Source organism: Aethalodelphis obliquidens, unplaced genomic scaffold, assembly GCF_003676395.1.
Source record: "Aethalodelphis obliquidens isolate GAN/ISIS:26980383/991018 unplaced genomic scaffold, ASM367639v1 scaffold78, whole genome shotgun sequence".
Classification (NCBI taxonomy): domain Eukaryota; kingdom Metazoa; phylum Chordata; class Mammalia; order Artiodactyla; family Delphinidae; genus Aethalodelphis; species Aethalodelphis obliquidens.
Genome location: NW_020838022.1, coordinates 5506661 through 5528021, shown reverse-complemented (window position 1 = coordinate 5528021; position 21361 = coordinate 5506661). Strand labels below are relative to the sequence as shown.

General features: G+C 42.2%; 1 protein-coding gene across 8 annotated transcripts in view; it reads right to left on the bottom strand.

Moving 5' to 3' along the window:
• ARHGEF6 (Rac/Cdc42 guanine nucleotide exchange factor 6) overlaps positions 1-21361 on the bottom strand; it is a 119490-nt gene that overhangs the window by 65508 nt on the left and 32621 nt on the right. For all 8 annotated transcript variants that reach the window (XM_027092496.1, XM_027092498.1, XM_027092494.1 and 5 more), the window contains 2 exons: positions 20492-20616; positions 18689-18890 (listed from right to left, as the gene is read on the bottom strand). In XM_027092496.1, coding sequence (XP_026948297.1) covers positions 18689-18890; positions 20492-20616 — 327 coding nt within the window. The remainder of the gene's footprint in view (positions 1-18688; positions 18891-20491; positions 20617-21361) is intronic.

Below are 21361 nucleotides of genomic sequence, written 5' to 3'. Positions count from 1 at the left end.
CCCCCCCCCCCCCCCCCCCCCCCCCCGCCCTGAGTGAGCCAGAGCCCGAGTCAGCGGCTCCTTTAACCCCGTCCTGTCTGAGCAAAAAACAGACGCCCTCCAGCGACCTACACGCACAGGCGGGGCCAAATCGAAAGCTGAGCCCCGGAAGGTGTGGGAACAAAGAAGAGAAAGGGAAATCTCTCCCAGCAGCCGCAGAAGCAGCGGATTAAAGCTCCACAATCAACTTGATGTCTGTGGAATACATCAATACAAAACGAATCATCCCAAATTGAGGACGTGGACTTTGAGAGCAAGATTTATGCTGTATAGCTTTGCTTCCACCAGTTGTCCTAGGGTTCTATCCGTCCGTTTTTTTGTTTGTTTGTTTCTTTGTTTTTGTTCTTTTTTCTTAATAATTATGTTTTTATTTTAATAACTTTATTATATTTTATCTTACTTTATTTTACTTTATCTTCTTCCTTTCTTTCTTTTTTCCTCCTTCCCTCCTTCCTTCCTTCCTCCCTCCCTCCCTCCCTCCTTTCTTTCTTTCGTTCTTTCTTTCTACTTCTACTAATTCTTTCTTTCTACTTTTTCTACCTTTTATTCTGAGCCGTGTGGATGAAAGGCTCTTGGTGCTGCAGCAAGGAGTCAGTGCTGTGCCTCTGAGGTGGGAGAGCCAACTTCAGGACACTGGTCCACAAGAGACCTCCCAGCTCTACATAATATCAAATGGTGAAAATCTCCCAGAGATCTCCATCTCAACACCAGCACCCAGCTTCACTCAATGAACAGCAAGCTACAGTGCTGGACATCCTATGCCAAACAACTAGCAAGACAGGAACACAACTGCACCCATTAGCAGAGAGGCTGCCCAAAATCATAATAAGTCCACAGACACCCCAAAACACACCACCAGACGTGAACCTGCCCACCAGAAAGACAAGATTCAGCCTCATGCACCAGAACACAGGCACTAGTCCCTTCCACCAGGAAGCTTACACAACCCACTGAACCAAACTTAGCCACTGGGAACAGACACCAAAAACAACGAGAACTGCAAGCCTGCAGCCTGCAAAAACGAGACCCCAAACACAGTAAGATAAGCAAAATAAGAAGACAGAAAAACACACAACAGACGAAGGAGCAAGATAAAAACCCACCAGACCTAACAAATGAAGAGGAAATAGGCAGTCTACCTGAAAAAGAATTCAGAATAATGATAGTAAGGATGATCCGAAATCTTGGAAATAGAATGGACAAAATGCAAGAAACATTTAAAAAGGACCTAGAAGAACTAAAGCTGAAACAAACAATGATGAACAACACAATAAATGAAATAAAAAATACTCTACATGGGATCAATAGCAGAATAACTGAGGCAGAAGAATGGATAAGTGACCTGGAAGATAAAATAGTGGAAATAACTACTGCAGAGCAGAATAAAGACAAAAGAATGAAAAGAACTGAGGACAGTCTCAGAGACCTCTGGGACAACATTAAACGCACCAACATTCGAATTATAGGGGTTCCAGAAGAAGAAGATAAAAAGAAAGGGACTGAGAAGATATTTGAAGAGATTGTAGTTGAAAACTTCCCTAATATGGGAAAGGAAATAGTTAATCAAGTCCAGGAAGCACAGAGAGTCCCATACAGCATAAACCCAAGGAGAAATATGCCAAGACACATATTAATCAAACTGTCAAAAATTAAATACAAAGAAAACATATTAAAAGCAGCAAGGGAAAAACAACAAATAACACACAAGGGAATCCCCATAAGGTTAACAGCTGATCTTTCAGCAGAAACTCTGCAAGCCAGAAGGGAGTGGCAGAACATATTTAAAGTGATGAAGGAGAAAAACCTGCAACCAAGATTACTCTACCCAGCAAGGATCTCATTCAGATTTGATGGAGAAATTAAAACCTTTACAAACAAGCAAAAGCTGAGAGAGTTCAGCACCACCAAACCAGCTTTACAACAACTGCTAAAGGAACTTCTCTAGGCAAGAAACACAAAAGAAGGAAAAGACCTACAATAACGAACCCAAAACAGTTAAGAAAATGGGAATAGGAACATACATATCGATAATTACCTTAAATGTAAATGGATTAAATGCTCCCACCAAAAGACACAGATTGGCTGAATGGATACAAAAACAAGACCCATATATTTGCTGTCTACAAGAGACCCACTTCAGACCTAGAGACACATACAGACTGAAAGTAAGGGGATGCAAAAAGATATTTCATGCAAATGGAAACCAAAAGAAAGATGGAGTAGCAATTCTCATATCAGACAAAATAGACTTTAAAATAAAGACTATTAGAAGAGACAAAGAAGGACACTACATAATGACCAAGGGATCGATCCAAGAAGAAGATATAATAATTGTAAATATTTATGCACCCAACATAGGAGCACCTCAATACATAAGGCAAATACTAACAGCCATAAAAGGGGAAATCGACAGTAACACATTCATAGTAGGGGACTTTAACACCCCACTTTCACCAATGGACAGATCATCCAAAATGAAAATAAATAAGGAAATACAAGCTTTAAATGATACATTAAACAAGGTGGACTTAATTGATATTTATAGGACATTCCATCCAAAAACAACAGAATACACATTTTTCTCAAGTGCTCATGGAACATTCTCCAGGATAGATCATATCTTGGGTCACAAATCAAGCCTTGGTAAATTTAAGAAAATTGAAATTGTATCAAGTATCTTTTCTGACCACAATGCTATGAGACTAGACATCAATTACAGGAAAAGATCTATAAAAAATACAAACACATGGAGGCTGAACAATACACTACTTCATAACGAAGTGATCACTGAAGAAATCAAAGAGGAAATAAAAAAATACCTAGAAACAAATGACAATGGAGACACGACGACCCAAAATCTATGGGATGCAGCAAAAGCAGTTCTAAGAGGGAAGTTTATAGCAATACAATCCTACCTTAAGAAACAGGAAACATCTCGAATAAACAACCTAACCTTGCACCTAAAGCAATTAGAAAAAGAAGAACAAAAAAACCCCAAAGTTAGTAGAAGGAAAGAAATCATAAAAATCAGATCAGAAATAAATGAAAAAGAACTGAAGGAAATGATAGCAAAGATCAATAAATCTAAAAGCTGGTTCTTTGAGAAGATAAACAAAATTGATAAACCATTAGCCAGACTCATCGAGAAAAAAAGGTAGAAGACTCAAATAGAATTAGAAATGAAAAAGGAGAAGTAACAACGGACACTGCAGAAATACAAAAGATCACGAGAGATTACTACAAGCAACTCTATGCCAATAAAATGGACAACCTGGAAGAAATGGACAAATTCTTAGAAAGGCACAACCTGCCAAGACTGAATCAGGAAGAAATAGAAAATATGAACAGACCAATCACAAGCACTGAAATTGAAACTGTGATTAAAACTCTTCCAACAAACAAAAGCCCAGAACCAGATGGCTTCACAGGCGAATTCTATCAAACATTTAGAGAAGAGCTAACACCTATCCTTCTCAAACTCTTCCAAAATATAGCAGAGGGAGGAACACTCCCAAACTCATTCTACGAGGCCACCATCACCTTGATACCAAAACCAGACAAGGATGTCACAAAGAAAGAAAACTACAGGCCAATATCACTGATGAACATAGATACAAAAATCCTCAAAAAAATACTAGCAAACAGAATCCAACAGCACATTAAAAGGGTCATACACCATGATCAAGTGGGCTTTATTCCAGGAATGCAAGGATTCTTCAATATACGCAAAACAATCAATGTGATAAACCATATTAACAAATTGAAGGAGAAAAACCATATGATCATCTCAATAGATGCAGAGAAAGCTTTCGACAAAATTCAACACCCATTTATGATAAAAACCCTGCAGAAAGTAGGCATAGAGGGAACTTACCTAAACATAATAAAGGCCATATATGACAAACCCACAGCCAACATCATCCTCAATGGTGAAAAACTGAAAGCATTTCCACTAAGATCAGGAAGAACACAAGGTTGCCCACTCTCACCACTATTATTCAACATAGTTTTGGAAGTTTTAGCCACATCAATCAGAGAAGAAAAGGAAATAAAAGGAATGCAAATCGGAAAGAAGTAAAGCTGTCACTGTTTGCAGATGACATGATACTATACATAGAGAATCCTAAAGATGCTACCAGAAAACTACTAGAACTAATCAATGAATTTGGTAAAGTAGCAGGATACAAAATGAATGCACAGAAATCTCTGGCATTCCTATACACTAGTGATGAAAAATCTGAAAGTGAAATCAAGAAAACACTCCCATTTACCATTGCAACAAAAAGAATATCTAGGAATAAACCTACCTAAGGAGACAAAAGACCTGTATGCAGAAAATTATAAGACAATGATGAAAGAAATTAAGATGATACAAATAGATGGAGAGATATACCATGTTCTTGGATTGGAAGAATCAACATTGTGAAAATGACTCTACTACCCAAAGTAATCTACAGATTCAATGCAATCCCTATCAAACTACCACTGGTATTTTTCACAGAACTAGAAAAAAATTTTTCACAATTTGTATGGAAACACAAAAGACCCCGAATAGCCAAAGCAATCTTGAGAACGAAAAACAGAGCTGGAGGAATCAGGCTCCCTGACTTCAGACTATACTACAAAGCTACAGTAATCAAGACAGTATGGTACTGGCACAAAAACAGAAAGATAGATCAATGGAACAGGATAGAAAGCCCTGAGATAAACCCACGCACATATGGTCACCTTATTTTGATAAAGGAGGCAGGAATGTACAGTGGAGAAAAGACAGCCTCTTCAATAAGTGGTGCTGGGAAAACTGGACAGGTACATGTAAAAGTATGAGATTTGATCACTCCCTAACACCATACACAAAAATAAGCTCAAAATGGATTAAAGACCTAAATGTAAGGCCAGAAACTATCAAACTCTTAGAGGAAAACATAGGCAGAACACTCTATGACATAAATCACAGTAAGATCCTTTTTGACCCACCTCCTAGAGAAATGGAAATAAAAACAAAAATAAACAAATGGGACCTAATGAAACTTCAAAGCTTTTGCACAGCAAAGGAAACCATAAACAAGACCAAAAGACAACCCTCAGAATGGGAGAAAATATTTGCAAATGAAGCAACTGACAAAGGATTAATCTCCAAAATTTACAAGCAGCTCATGCAGCTCAAAAACAAAAAACCAAACAACCCAATCCCAAAATGGGCAGAAGACCTAAATAGACATTTCTCCAAAGAAGATATACAGACTGCCAACAAACACATGAAAGAATGCTCAACTTCATTAATCATTAGAGAAATGCAAATCAAAACTACAAGGAGATATCATCTCACACCAGTCAGAATGGCCATCATCAAAAAATCTAGAAATAATAAATGCTGGAGAAGGTGTGGAGAAAAGGGAACCCTTTTGCACTGTTGGTGGGAATGTAAATTGATACAGCCACTATGGAGAACAGTATGGAGGTTCCTTAAAAAACTACAAATAGAACTACCATATGACCCAGGAATCCCACTACTGGGCATATACCCTGAGAAAACCATAATTCAAAAAGAGTCATGTACCAAAATGTTCATTGCAGCTCTATTTACAGTAGCCCGGAGATGGAAACAACCTAAGTGTCCATCATCGGATGAATGGATAAAGAAGATGTGGCACATATATACAATGGAATATTACTCAGCCATAAAAAGAAACGAAATTGAGCTATTTGTAATGAGGTGGATGGACCAAGAGTCTGTCCTGCAGAGTGAAGTAAGTCAGAAAGGGAAAGACACATACCATATGCTAACACATATATATGGTATTTAAGAAAAAAAATGTCATGAAGAACCTAGGGGTAAGACAGGAATAAAGACACAGACCTACTAGAGAATGGACTTGAGGATATGGGGAGGGGGAAGGGTAAGCTGTGACAAAGTGAGAGAGTGGCATTGACATATATACACTAGCTATCTATTTTATATCTATATAAAATAGATAGCTAGTGGGTAGCAGCTGCATAGCACAGGAAGATCAGCTCAGTGCTTTGTGACCGCCTGGAGGGGTGGGATAGGGAGGGTGGGAGGGAGGGAGATGCAAGAGGGAAGAGATATTGGAACATATGTATATGTATAACTGATTCACTTTGTTATAAAGCAGAAACTAACACAGCATTGTAAAGCAATTATATTCCAATAAAGATATTTTAAAAAAAGAAAAAAGAAATGTAGCCCCCACTAGCTGCAACTAGAGAAAGCCCGCATGCAGCAACGAAAACCCAACATAGCCAAAAATAAATAAATAAAATCTATTAAAAAGAAAAGAAACCACTTAATAAAAATACAAGACAGCGATCATAAATGTTTAACAGTGTCACTACAGACTGTCTTCCCTACCCTCATTTTTTTTTGCTTTGCTTCATTTTGTTTTATGTTCCATTTTTATCTTGCTATATTGTATGCTGCTTTAAACTCTTTCAGGGGACTTCCCTGGTGGCGCAGTGGTTAAGAATCCACCTGCCAATGCAGGGGACATGGGTTCGAGCCGTGGTTCGGCAAGATCCCACATGCCGCAGAGCAACTAAACCCGTGCACCACAACTCCTGAGCCTGCACTCTAGAGGTCGCAAGCCACAACTACCAAGCCCGTGTGCCACAACTACTGAAGTCCATGTGCATAGAGCCTGTGCTCTGCAACAAGAGAAGCCACTGCAATGAGAAGCCACGCTCCACAACAAAGAGAAGCCCCCGCTCGCTGCAACTAGAGAGAGCCCACACGCAGCAACGAAGAACGAACGCAGCCAAATAAATAAATAAAATTAATTAATTTTAAGAAACCAACTCTTTCTGATGTATGGTGGAGTATAAATAACCAAATATTATCATCAGGACTTGATTTTTTTCTTTTTAAAAACAATATTTTCTAGTTTTATATCTATTACATTCCTACCCTAAAAAATGCAAAATGTAGAAAAGAAAAACCAAAAATTAACCCATCACCCAGAGCTAACCATCATCCAGAGTAACATTTTGAAGTACGTCTTCCCATTCTTTTTTTTTTTGCTATTAAAATAGATTTTTTTTATTGGGGTATAGTTGTTTTACAATGTTGTGTTAGTTTCTACTGTACAGCGAAGTGAAGTAGAGTTCCCCGTGCTATACAGCAGATTCTCGTTAGTTATCTATTTTATACATATTAGTGTTCCCATTCTTTTTTTTTTTTTTTTTTTTTTTTGCGGTACGCGGGCCTCTCACTGTTGTGGCCTGTCCCGTGGCGGAGCACAGGCCCGTGAGCGCAGGCTCAGCGGCCATGGCTCATGGGCCTAGCTGCTCCGCAGCATGTGGGATCTTCCCGGACTGGGGCACGAACCCATGTCCCCTGCATCGGCAGGCGGACTCTCAACCACTGCGCCACCAGCGAAACCCCCCATTCTTTTTATACATGTGTTTGTGAACACACACACACAAACACACATAGATCTTTCTTACTTCACCTACAGCTTTGTAATCCTCCTATGACAACATTATTTCATGAACATTTAACCTTAATTTCTAATGTTTATTATATTTTAAATATCCCTTATGTTTATTTGGCACTTAACTGCTTTTAAGACATTTTATTTGATCTTTACAACTACCCTGTAAGGCAGAGATGATCTCGTCTTGTAGAGGAGGTCACTAGGGTGCAGGAAAGTGACGTCAGCTGCTTAAGGGCATGAATTTGGGAAATGGCAGAGCCAAGACTGAAGCCCTGGTGTGTCTTGACAAAAGCCTGTGCTCCTAACCAACAGGACGTCCAGAGATGAAGCTACTGAAGGGCCCGGTCAATGGCATGAGCAGTAGTTCCCCCCGGAGTTCAGAGGGATCATCGGTTTGATCTGGGATGGTCAGAGAAGACCTTGCTGGGCAGGGGGTACTTGATCTGTCCCTGGACGGGAGCTAGAATTCAAATAGGCAGAGAAGACAGTAGAGAGTTTCCTAGGCAGGGAAGATGCCAGAAGCACAGCTGTAGAAATGGCAATGCTCAAGGCAGTACTGTTCCTGTGACAGTGAACTGTCCAGCTGGGCCGGGCTGGGTAAAGTGTAAATAAAACAAAAAGGCAACAATGAGGGCCAAATCTGGCACTCCTCAATGCCCCAAAACTGGGGCATAACCAGGTTTGGAAAGCTTCATGCAACTTCAAGGTCTGCCTGGATCCACATGGTGGCTTCACAAGGCTTTACTGGGTAAATTTGAGCAATGCAGAGCCACCCAGCCTATTACTTGAGATTGCAAATGACAGAGTCAGAAATTGAACCCAAGTATTGTACTGCCCAGCATGGTGTTCCCCCCAGCACACCATGGTTTTGCACTCGTAGGCATATTCAAAATCGACAGTTACCAAATTCTTTCTGGTTTTTATTAGGCAAGTTTTCTACAATGTACCCTTAATGCTACTTAGAACTCGGTTGTTTTGTGCAATTATGATGTAAACCAGTCTTGATAAAAATGAAACGTTCTAGAGAAACCAGCAAGATGTGACCACCTTTTGAAAGCAAGGCCAAAAGGAAGGGTAAACAGTAATGGAGAGCCTGCCAAGACAGAAGAGGAAAGGAAAGGCCACAGAAACTGGTCACTGTAACTGAAAAAAAATGTTAACTATGTGAAGTAGAACAGAGAAACATGAATTGAAAGAAAACAGTGGCTGCCATAGAGATTCCTGGGTGGCTGAACAAGATGCAAAAAGAGCTGGTGCTTTGATAAGATCAATAAAATTGTTAACAAGGATTTACTGTAGGACTTCCCTGGTGGCGCAGTGGTTAAGAATTCGCCTGCCAATGCAGGGGAAAAGGGTTTGAGCCCTGGTCCGAGAAGATCCCACATGCCACGGAGCAACTAAGCCAGTGCGCCACAACTACTGAGCCTGCGTGCTGCAACTACTGAAGACTGCGCCTAGAGCCCCTGCTCTGCAACAAGAGAAGCCACTGCAACGAGAAGCCCGCACACCGCAAGGAAGAGTGGCCCCCGCTCGCCGCAACTAGAGAAAGCTTGCGTGCAGCAACAAAGACCCAACACAGCCATAAATAAATAAATAAATAAAAAATATATTTAAAAAAGGATTTACTGTATAGCACAGGGGACTATATTCAATATATTGTAATAACCTATGACAGAAAAGAATCGGAAAAAAAGGATATAGATATATATACATATAACCAAATCACTTTGCTGTACACCTGAAACTAACACAATATTGTAAATCAACTACACTTCAATAAAAAAAATTACAGCGAAAAAAATTTTTAATAAAATGAAATTGTCAAACCTCTAGCAAGACTGACAGAGGAAAAAAGAGAGAAGACACAAATTACCAATAGGAGGAGTGAAGTAGGGGATATCATTACAGACTCTGGAGATGCCCAAAAGATAATAAAGAAATACCATGAACAACTTAAAACACATAAATTTGATAATTAGGTATGAAATGGAGCCATTCCTCAGAAAACCAAAACTACCACAGTTCACCCAATATTAAATACACCATTTGAATAGCCTTATAATTATTCTGGAAATTGAAGTTATAAATTTAAAACTGTGGAAAAAAGAAATCTCCAGGCCCATATGGTTTCAGTGGAGAGTTCTACCAAATGTTTAAGGAAGAAGCCATAGCAATTATTCCCAATCTCTTACAGAAAATAAAGAGAAGGGATCACTTTCCAATTCATTTTATAAAGTCACTATTAATTACACTGACACCAAAACCAGACAAAGACAGTACAAAAAAGAAAACCGCTGACCCATACCCCTCATGAATTTCGATGCAAAAAACGATAACAAAGAATTAGCAAACAGAATTCAGTGATATTCTAAAAGAATTGTATACCATAGAGTTCATCTCATGGATGTTGGTTAAATATTCAAACATCAATCAATGAAACCCATGGTATTAATAGTCTAAAAATAGCAATCATGATAATAGCAATCGATGCAGCAAAAGCACAGGACAAAATTCAACACCCATTCAAGAAAAAAAAACTTCCAGAAAAAAAAAGGAATAAAGAGGAACTTCTCCAACTCAATAAAGAGCATCTATGAAAACACTACAGCTAGCATCTTAACTAGCAGTGAAAGACCTGAGGCTGAATACTTTCCCCCTAAGATCAGGAACAAGACAAGGATGCCTGCTCTCACCACTCTCACTCAGCGTAGTGCTAGAAGGTCTGGCTGTCCCTGCAGCCTTGGTGTAGGATGGGGAATCAATACAAAGAGAAGAAGGAAGACACATTTGGAAGGACAACCTTAGAAAGTCTTTAAAAATGTAGTCCTGGGCTTCCCTGGTGGCGCAGTGGTTGAGAGTCTGCCTGCCAATGCAGGGGACGCGGGTTCGTGCCCCGGTCCCGGAAGATCCCACATGCCGCGGAGCGGCTGGGCCTGTGAGCCATGGCCACTGAGCCTGCGCGTCCGGAGCCTGTACTCCGCAACGGGAGAGGCCGCAGCAGTGAGAGGCCCGCGTACCGGAAAAAAAAAAAAATGTAGTCCTTGCAAACAACTGGCCCCATGAAAAAAATTCAAGGGGTGGATGCAAAGAAAAACACCAGCACTAGGTTTCAGTGACAGTTTCTTGCCTCTTGTACCTCCTTTGCCCTCCACCACTGCCTAATCCCGCCACGTGCAGTCCTAGCTGAAACCCACCCTCGGCAACACGCAGAGAAGGAATAAGAATGTGGACGTTCAGAGGAGACAAGTCCAGTCCCTGGGGGTGGTTCAAAGTGACAGGAGGGGAGCAAAATTTGTCACCCCAAAATGTCTCTTTGGCTTGTGGATTATTTTGAGCTGAAAACAATCAAGGCTCTAAAGACTCAGGAAGTCTTTCTTTTCACCACCCCCTTAGCTGGCTAGAGAATTTAGGTAGAAGGCCTGTTCCTGGAACAGAGCTATCAGCAGAGACATATGCAAAGAACGTGTGCTGGGTATGAGGGGGGCAACTCTCAGAGATCAGAGTCCACTCTGTGTCCCACTGTCTCTGTCTGGCCCAGCAAACGTTTATTTACCAAACATTTGCTTTTCCATCTCTATGTCAATTGCCCTCCCGCCCCTTTGAAGTCCCAAACCCCTACCCCCAACATCCTCTTTTGTCTTTAGCTGAAGTTGGTATCTAAGGTGAGGGTTTCACCATTTGGGCGACTTATTCAGTTCTCCTGGGTCTCTCCCATGTATACTTGTTATTAAACTTGGATTTCCTCCTGTTAATATCTCATATTGGCTTAGTTCTCAGACCAGACAGAAGAACCAAGAAGGGTTAGAGGAAAATTTCTTCCTCCCTGATATGACCTAACATGAAAACATAAACCTTTTACATGGTGTTTCTAAGACCATTAAAAAACTGGTCAATTCAATTCAATCAGTGGAAAAAAAAATCAGTCAACGTAGTGAAGAATTCAAAGGGCTTATTGTGGTGGCCTCTCCCGTTGCGGAGCACAGGCTCTAGGTGCGCAGGCCTCAGCAGCTGTGGCACGTGGGCTCAGTAGTTGTGGCGCACGGGCTTAGTTGCTCCGCAGCATGTGGGATCTTCCCAGACCAGGGCTCAAACCCGTGTCCCCTGCATTCGCAGGCGGATTCTCAACTACTGTGCCACCAGGGAAGTCCAACCCTCCTACTTCTGATGTAAAGATCCCTTTCCCATTAACTCTCGATTCATTCCCCTCCCTTGCTGAGGTACAGATTCCTATGCCTGTTGGTGGTGACAGGTCAAAAAGAAATCTAGTGATAACTAGCTTTCTCTGGACATGAAGCATCTATGTGATACACCCAGAAGATTAAAACAGGAAGTCTAAATATAAAGCCCAATCCTAGTTTTGGATTTTAATAAGTAGGAAGAGTCATTTCTTAATCTGCCTTAATACAAATTTAATTAGCCATCTACCTAATCCCCTCACTTGACATCTATATTTACCTGAAAAGAAGAAGTTTTAGAAGGATTTAATGATCCCTTAACTGAATCAGTTGCAGAAAACAGAACTTGCTTAAAATATCTGCTCCAATCATACTTCCTCAATATTTTCTTGGCATGGACATTTTGCCAGGAAAATTTTAATGCAAAGTCCTGACAAAACATGTAGCCTCTCTCGGTAACAAAGACACAAATAAAAAAAGAGATATAGGGACTTCCCCGGTGGCACAGTGGTTAAGAATCTGCCTGCCAATGCAGGGGACACAGGTTTGAGCCCTGGTTCGGGAAGATCCCACATGCCGCGGAGTCACTAAGCCCATACGCCACAACTACTGAGCCTGCGTGCCACAACTACTGAAGCCCATGTGCCTAAAGCCTGTGCTCCACAACAAGAGAAGCCACCGCAATGAGAAGACCGCACACCGCAACAAAGAGTAGCCCCTGCTCACCGCAACTAGAGAAAGCCCACATGCAGCAACGAAGACCCAACACAGCCAAAAATAAATAATTAATTAAATTTTTAAAAAGAGAGAGATATAATTTACTACCTTACTGATGTAGTGGCAGACATGACTTTGATGTATAAACAAGTTTATTTACAAGTTACCACTGATTTTGAAGAAAAGGACTGAAAATTGGATAAATGGCTAGTTTTCTTATTTATAATGTATCTGACTCAAATGAAATAAAGGAGCAAGGGCCCTTAATATATCTTCTGTAGTTTATATAATGACTAAGTTATTCATACAAGTATTTTTCATGAAGATCCTTGAAAAAATATTTTTAGTCAAAATCGGGTTTACTTTTCTCATGTAACAAGAAATTGACTGGTAACAAGGGCTTCCTAATGTCACCAGTGTCCGGGTTCCATCATCCTTGGTGAGAGGCTTTTATCATCATGGTCACAAAAACCTACTCTATCTTCAGTCTTAAGCTCATGTTGAAAGGTGTGTGTGTGTGTGTGTGTGTGTGTGTGTGTGTGTGTGTGTGTGTAAAACATTATACTCAAATATTCTATTTCTTAACTTTCTACACTATTACACTGGTGGTTCTGTAGGTCCTCAGAAATCAACCTCCTCCTGAAGAGAGGAAGAAGATGTCCCCAGGGCTTCGGCCATAATTATCTCTAGACAAAAGTTATAGTAGAATCTAAAACGTAAAAGGCCACTCCCCAAGGGCAAACTTCCAGAGCATGAAGTGCTCTTGTCAAGGGAAGAAAACACTGCACAGCTCTCCACGGCATAGCCATCTGCAGGGTTAAGGGCTGTCTGGGGCTAGGGTTGCTTCATTTGGTTTCTAAGACAATCCTAAAGAACCTGTAGTATCAGCCTGAATGGTACCCCAGGCTACCATGAACAAGTATGTCAGAATTCCTGACTACTTGAGTGACCTCAGTATTACACATCTGCCCCAATAGTAAGCAGATGGTTCCACGCCTGATTCAACTTCATAAAGGACCCAGAAGTTGTATGGCGGACGAGTTTAAAACTCCAATTTGAAGGTTTCGTTTCTTTGAGCTAGGCATTTAACTTAGAAATCATTTTTTTAACTCTTTAAAAATAAATTTTCTTTCCTGAGCTTACATAGCAGTATGGACTTCGTGGAAAGAAATTCCAAAGTTGACAAGTATTTTCTAGACCAAGCATAAAACAGCACAACATTGAATTTATATTGTCCTTCAGCAGCATCCTAGGTGGGTTTTGGCCTGCTTACTGTTTTGTGGAGGCAAGACTTGGGTGGGAAAGAATTCAAGTCAGCAAAGACCTGGCACCTACTTTCCCAGCAAGACCTTTGCGTTACACCTAGCTCATCTCTTCCACGGTCCCCTAAACTCGCTCTGCTCACCTACCACAGCTCTTTCAAGGTTTTTGATCTCCCCAACCAATCACTACAACTTAGATTGTCCTTCTGGGCCTATCCACACAGTCTCCGTGTCTTTGAGGGTTCAGCTCAAGCCCTATCTCCTCCAGGAAGCCTCTCCCGACCTCTCCAGCCACCGTGTTCTCTCTGTCCACTGATGATCTGCTATGTATCTGATGCTTCATCATCCACCACTTCATACTGTCCATTGTCAGTTTCCATTGTCAGTTTCATCTGCAGCTCTTCTCTCTCTCCCGTGCTCCGAATCCATACTGCCAACCTGCTAGAAATCTTCAGAATGATGACTCGCTGGCGCCTCCACTCAACATGTCCAAAACAACTCATCATCTTCAGTACCAATTACCCCCCCAGCACGCACGCACACGCACGCGCACACACACACCCTTCTCCCATCTTCTCTATTAATGGAGTTCAGCATGTATGTCTAAAGCACTGCATTAGGCACTATGGAGATAGGAAGGTATACAAAGATGAATAATTTCCCTTTGACCTACATGTCAGGATGAGTTAGGCACCCCTCTTCTGCTCACCAGTCTCCAGAGTACCCTGTATTTGGAAGTTATCATTCAATATGCTAATGAGATCTTCCCCTCACTAGACTATGAGCACCATGAGGGCAAGGGGCATGCCTTAGGTTTCTGTGCCTGACCGGTGCCCAGGCCAGAGACTGATATCCTAGTCCTCTGCTGGCTGGCTAGGTGGATGACATCACATGCCCTTAAGGAGCTCACCATCAAGCTGGACCCCTAGACTTGGCGTTATGCTCACCTCTTCCCTTTTCCTCATAGCTGATTATCAGCCAGTTTTCTTGATTCTATTTTCACAATATCTACTGCATCCATCCACTTTCTCTTCCTCTCCACTGTCGCCAAAGTCACCCACGCCACTATCTGGATTGCTGGGACCTCAGCAGTAGTCTTCACTGGTTTCCCCACATCCTCATTGGTTATCCCCACCACTTCCCTGCCATCCAGCCCCAACACCACCACTAGAAAGATGTCCCTAAACCACATGCAACCCCCTGCTTACAGCTTGTCATTGACACCCTTCTTAATATAGGTCCAGCTCAAGGCCCCACCCCTTCACTTCACTCACCAGACCCTCAGCCCAAATCCTCCTACCACCCACTCCATGCTTCCCTACTTCCCGGCTTTAACTTAGTGACTCCTTCTAACCCTCTGCCCATCATAAGCCTCTTTTCATCATTCAAGAACCAAATCAAGTGCTTTTTTCCTCTGAGGTTATTGTTAATCACATCGTTTCTTCACTCCTCCAACAGCTTTGTACGTAGAGCTTTGTCTGTGTGACTCTGTCCTATCCTGTCACGGTTGGTTGTGTACACACCTATCTTGACTACTAGACTGTAAGCTCCTTGGGGGCAGGGTCCATGAGGACAGATTTTTATAGCCCCCTCCCCACCAAGTGCCCAGGAGATGCTCAATGAACAAGCTAGACAGAACTGAATGACCTTCTGAGCCCGGGGCCGAGAAGATCCCACATGCCTCAGAGCAGCTAAGCCCGTGCGCCACAACTACTGAGCCTGTGCTCTAGAGCCTGCGAGCCACAACTACTGAGCCTGTGCTCTAGAGCCTGCGAGCCACAACTACTGACCTGCGTGTCACAACTACCGAAGCCCGCATGCCTAGAGCCCACGCTCTGCAATGAAGAGTAGCCCCCACTCGCCGCAACGAGAGAAAGCCCGCACATAGCAACGAAGACCCGATGCAGCAGAAAATAAATTAATTTATTTTTTAAAAAAAGAATTGAATGAAGTGCCCCACAATATTCATTGATTTTACAAATATTTACTGAGCCCAACAACACAGAAAAAACATCTCTGCCCTTGTGGTACTTACATTCTAATGGTCGGATACAGATGGTAAATGAAATAAATAAGTAAATGCACACTATGTTAGATAGAAAGAAATGGTAAACAAAAACCTACAAAAGGGAAGGGGGATGGGGGCAGTGGGAATAGGGTTCAATTTTCTCCTGGGTGAGCGGGGAAGGTGCTACCCTGAAGCCAATGAGTGAGCAAAGACCTGAAGTAGGTAAGGGAACCAGCCGTGCTGATATCTGGGGAGAGCATTCCAGGTGGAGGGACAGCAGGTGAGGCAGGAGCCTGTCTGGAACAGGCAACCAGGAGGCCAGTGTGGCTGAAGTGTGATGAGTGCGGGGGAGAGAGGTCAAAGAGAAGGCCAGAGGGGCCACCAGAGGCCAAATCCTGGAGGGCCTTGTAGGCTATTGGGAATGACCTTGACCTTTACTCTTTTTGAGATGGGGAGCCATTATACTACTCAAGTTACACTTTGAAAGGATCACTCTGGATCTACTGAGTTTAAATTAGATTACAGGGGTGACAAGGACAGGAGCAGGGATGCCAGTTAGGAAGCTACTGCAATAAACTAGGTGAGAGATGGTCCATATTCTTCCAGTCTGAGGCCTTCCCTGACGAGCAGGCTTCCTGGCCCCAGCTAGCCAGACCTATCCTTGACAGTTGCATAGGATGCTTCTAAAGGTTAGGTTCCCTAGGTGCTCAAACCAGAGCCAGAAAGCTGCCAGGTGAGTCCTTAACTGAGTTGTAAACCAAAGAGAGTATAGGAAAAGCTCTAAGGGAAGGGGCCAAAGACCAGGAGAAACAGCTCAGGGCAGTCGGTCCACAAGGCAGGGGCCAGACTATACGCTATAGGGCTACAAGGCATCTCAATAAGGGACACTATAAGGAGTGCGTGCTGTCTGTCTGCCCCCCACAACCCCTCAAACAATGCTTGGGACATCCAGGCCAGGAAGCAAGAGCTGTTCCTTTTAGTTTCACAGATGAAGCCAAGTTAGAGTGAATCTGTAAAATTATTTAGAGATCTTAATGAGATTACACAAATTGAAAGATGCAGCAAGGGGTAAAAATCGGCTGTGAAAATCATCAAAACCAAGGAAATTTCAAGCACAGCCTGTGAAAATACTTCAGGGCTCAACAGAAACGTCTCAATTCCCAGTAATATTGCATTGGCCAAAAAGTTCGTTCAGGTTTTTCGTAACAGTGTAATGAAAAACCCGAATGAACTTTTTGGCCAAGCGAATTAAAAACTGTTAAGACATCTACACATACATATATAATTATAAATCTGTTACTAAACACTTATTCCATTAAAGGAAATGCCCCACCTTCACCCAACGCACAACACAGAAAAGCACGAAGCTAAATTTTATCTCAAATGCTTTAGGGAAAAGCTCCTCACAGTGGTTATCTGGGGGAGGAGGTGAAGGAGAGGGGAATTTTTATTATCTACATTATCTATTTCTATAAGTTTTAACTTATTTACAGTGAGCCTATAATTTTATTAAATAATAGTATTAATTTTGAGGCATTAAAAAAAGCAATAAAGGGACTTCCCTGGTGGTGCAGTGGTTAAGAATCCACCTGCCAATGCAGGAGACATGGGCTCGATCCCTGGTCCAGGAAGATCCCACATGCCGCGGAGCAACTAAGCCCGTGTGCCACAACTACCGAGCCTGTGCTCTAGAGCCCGCAAGCCACAACTACTGAGCCCACATGCCACAACTACTGAAGCCCACACACCTAGAGCCCGTGCTCTGCAACAAGAGAAGCCACCTCAATGAAGAGTAGCCCCCGCTCGTCGCAAGTAGAGAAAGCCCGCACACAGCAACGAAGACCCAATGCAGCCAAAAATAAATGAATAAAAATTAATTAATTAATTTTTTTAAAAAGCAATAAAGACATTAACCAAAGGGCAAAGTATACTGAGGCACTAACTACTTAAAAGGAGCCCTTGGGTAAATAGCTTTGAAGAGTGAAGAGATATAATAATGTGAATAACGGAACCTTATTTTATCTGTATCGTGACATTTTTATAATGCTAGGGATTTATTTGTAAATATAGGCAGGACCTAGTTTCTTTTTTTTTAATTAATTAATTAATTTTATTTATTTATTTTTGGCTGTGGTGGGTCTTCGTTGCTGCGCGCAGGCTTTCTCTAGTTTTGGCGAGTAGGGGCTACTCTTCATTGCGGTGCGCGGGCTTCTCATTGCGGTGGCTTCTCTTGTTGCGGAGCATGGGCTCTAGGCGCATGGGCTTCCATAGTTGTGGCTCGTGGGCTCTAGAGCGCAGGCTCAGTAGTTGTGGCGCACGGGCTTAGTTGCTCTGCGGCATGTGGGATCTTCCCGGACCAGGGCTTGAACCCATGTGCCCTGCATTGGCAGGCAGATTCTTAACCACTGCACCACCAGGGAAGCCCAGGACCTAGTTTCTTAAATAATAAAAGGGAAGTACATTACCCAAGCAAGTTCTAGAAAGATTACTGATGAGTGATTAGATTGCATTCTCTGGGTATCATTAATGAGTTAAGGGCAATCTTTTTCAGAATCAAAGTGGCCAGACAGCTTCCTGCAGTCCTATGATTATTATTTCTCCTACACATCTCTGAGGCATTTAGACTTAGGTCTGCTCAAAGAGCTTAGGGCTAAAAAAGGAAGTTAGCACATGACCTCTCTTATTGTTGTATTCTGCCATGGTGATCCTTAGAGTAGCAGGAAGGGCTTTGTACTATATTACACGGGCTAGAATTAGTAGACAGAAGGGGACATAGTTAAGGTGGAACAGTTGTCTGAGCTTTGAATTCTTTTGCTTTTTTAGGTTTTGCTGCCTTGATGTAGTCTAAGTACAACTTGGTTTCAAGATATCTAATCATAGATTTTTTTCCCAGTTCTGTTCTCGTCTTATTTTTGACATACACATACAAGTACAAACAATTCTGTTAACCAATGAAAACTACAAGATTTTTGGTCCGAAGACCGAGAAAGTACAAAGGTCACAGTCAAAAAAGCTTTGAAAAGATTGACTTACCACTGGATTTAATTTCTCGGACATAATTACTAGGGAACCAGCCTGTTCTCCCATTTAATGTGCCTTCCCACCAGCCTCCTTCTTCAACTCTAGTGACATAAATGATGTCCCCTTTACAGACAGACAGTTCATCTTCATTAGTCTGCTTAAAGTTGAATCTCGCCTTTACTATCAACTGGTGACTTCCATTTTCCGTCATCTCCTGGAGAAACAAAAGTCACACCAGATTAGGCGCTCATCTCAGTGAGGCAGGGGCAGACATTCTATGAATTTAGGCAAATAAAGTAGGGTGACCAAGGATAAAACCTCAGGTCCATCTCAGTCTTGAGTTTTTAATTTAGGAATGGGCCTAACATGGGTAGGTCTTGGGGGAATGAGGGGAAGGGAATTAATAAAGCCCTCAAAATTGTAGGCAAACTTTTGCATTTGTGAGAATGTGTATTTTGGAGGGGGTCATAGCTTTTATTTCCTTCTCCCCCACCAATTATCTAAAGATATATATATTTTTTTTTTTTTTTTTGGCCACGCCGCTCAGCTTGCGGGGATCTTAGTTCCCCGACCAGGGATCGAACCCAGGCCCCCTGCAGTGGAAGCTCGGAGTCCTAACCACTGGATTGCCAGGGAAGTCCCAAAAGATACTTATTTAAATGAGCCAGGAAACAAAGTAAAGTAATAAACTATCCCACTCTGCCTCTACCCAACACCCGAAGTCTTACATAATTCCGTGACCAAGATTAGGTACCAACCTCCTCTCATAAAATCTGCCTCCCCCTTCCAATTACTAAGAATATCTTAAATTGGCTAAGACTTATTCATATGCGAAGATCAAATATCCCACAGTTACCTAAGTCTGGAGTTCTTAACCTGTCACATGTCCCTTTGAGAAGCTGATAGCACAATAAGCCTTGACCCAAAACACAGACCAGTAAGTTCACACACACAGATTTTACAGACAATTTGAGAGGGCCCAAGGGTATGGAACCATAGAGTGCTCATCAGCTTCTGAAAGAGATCTGCAATCTCCAAAGATTAAGTGCTTTGGAAGTAATTAAAGTACTTTGGAAGTAATAGCTCATGAGGGCTTAAAGCAAGTGGGTGGATTTTGACAAGGAATAAAGGTCTCAAAAGAGCAGAAGCTAGGGCGCTCCCTCCCAAATGAAAGCTCCCATGGGGGGGGGGGGGGGAGGGAGATGCAAGAGGGAAGAGATATGGGAACATATGTATATGTATAACTGATTCACTTTGTTGTGAAGCAGAAAATGGCACACCGTTGTAAAGCAATTATACTCCAATAAAGATGTAAAAAATGCAAAAAAAAAAGACCAAATGCAAAGATAACCGAGCTATCCCAAAATAGGAGCTCGTCCTGGGCTCAAAAGGAATGCAAAGAGAAAAAGAAAATGACAGCGGCAATGATGAGAGCAAGTAATATACATTGATTGCCTTCTACGAGCCAGGCACTATTTAGTTCTCCTAATAAGCCCGGGGGAGAGGGGAAATAACAGCAAACTTCCCTCCGGAAGTCGCCCTAATGACTGACATTTGCATAGCATTCTCAGTTGCTCAGTTCTAGAAAGGGACAGGACTTTGGGGCTTCAACCCCGATTTTCAGACTCTCTGCCCCACATGCCTTTGATTTGTTCCCATGGGCCAGCCTGAACTGGGGCGAGGTTCCAAATTCGTTTTCTCACAACGCCCCAAACAACAGGATGGCTATGTCACCACCTATGGAGATGTAACCGAGATAGCAATCGAAGTTTACAAATTTTAAAACAGGCAGGGGGAATTGGGGACCAGACTTACCACTGGCTTTGACTGCCTTTGCAGCCCTGGAGCTGTGCTAGAAACTGCTCCCTGTGGGTTTGTCTGAGAGCTATTAGCAGCGCTAAGAGAAGAGGAACGTCCACATGGCCTTTCTGAGAGCTGATCTGTGAAAAGAGGAAAAGGCACCGTAAAGAGAACCCCTTGTGTCAGAAAAACATCTACAGCTTAGTATTATCTTTCACGGGACATTATCAAAGGCAACCTAATCATAATTCTAACTGCTCTATGATGAACATGCCGAGCTTATTTCATTCCCCCCCCACCGCCTCCCTTTTTGGTGGCCAACTTCTTTTTCTTAACCTTACTGGCCATTGCTCTCCAGTAGAATGAAAAACAGCGACAGAACCACATTTTCTCTTAACCCATTTCCCTACAACTCTTCCCTCCTGAACCCGTCGCAAGAGTATGCCCTGTTAGCCCAGGCAGAACTATATTGGGTACCAAACAGCTGTTTGTGGCTCTTATTACTCTGAAATATTTCAAATTTCTCGCTTTGTTTTTTGGCCTATAACTGAGTGGTTCTTTTCTTCCTCACATGGAACAGTCTGTGTGGCACATATAACGTAAAATCTCTCTTATGCCTGGGGGTAAGGGGTGGGGAGAATGAGAATGAGAGAGAATGTGTGTTTGAGAAAGATGCAATCTTGATACTGGAATTATTTTTTTAAAAAAATCAAACTCAAGAGTCTTCTCTTCCTTGAAACCTTGTGAAATTCAATCAGCCCGGCGCTGAGCTGGGTGTTCTCAGTATGGCGAGAGCCGTACTAAAGGGAGGAGCTGGCTTCCTGACAAATTCAAATGAGGGTTCTTTTCCTCTCCATTTATTTTTAAAAGATATAAACTGCAAAA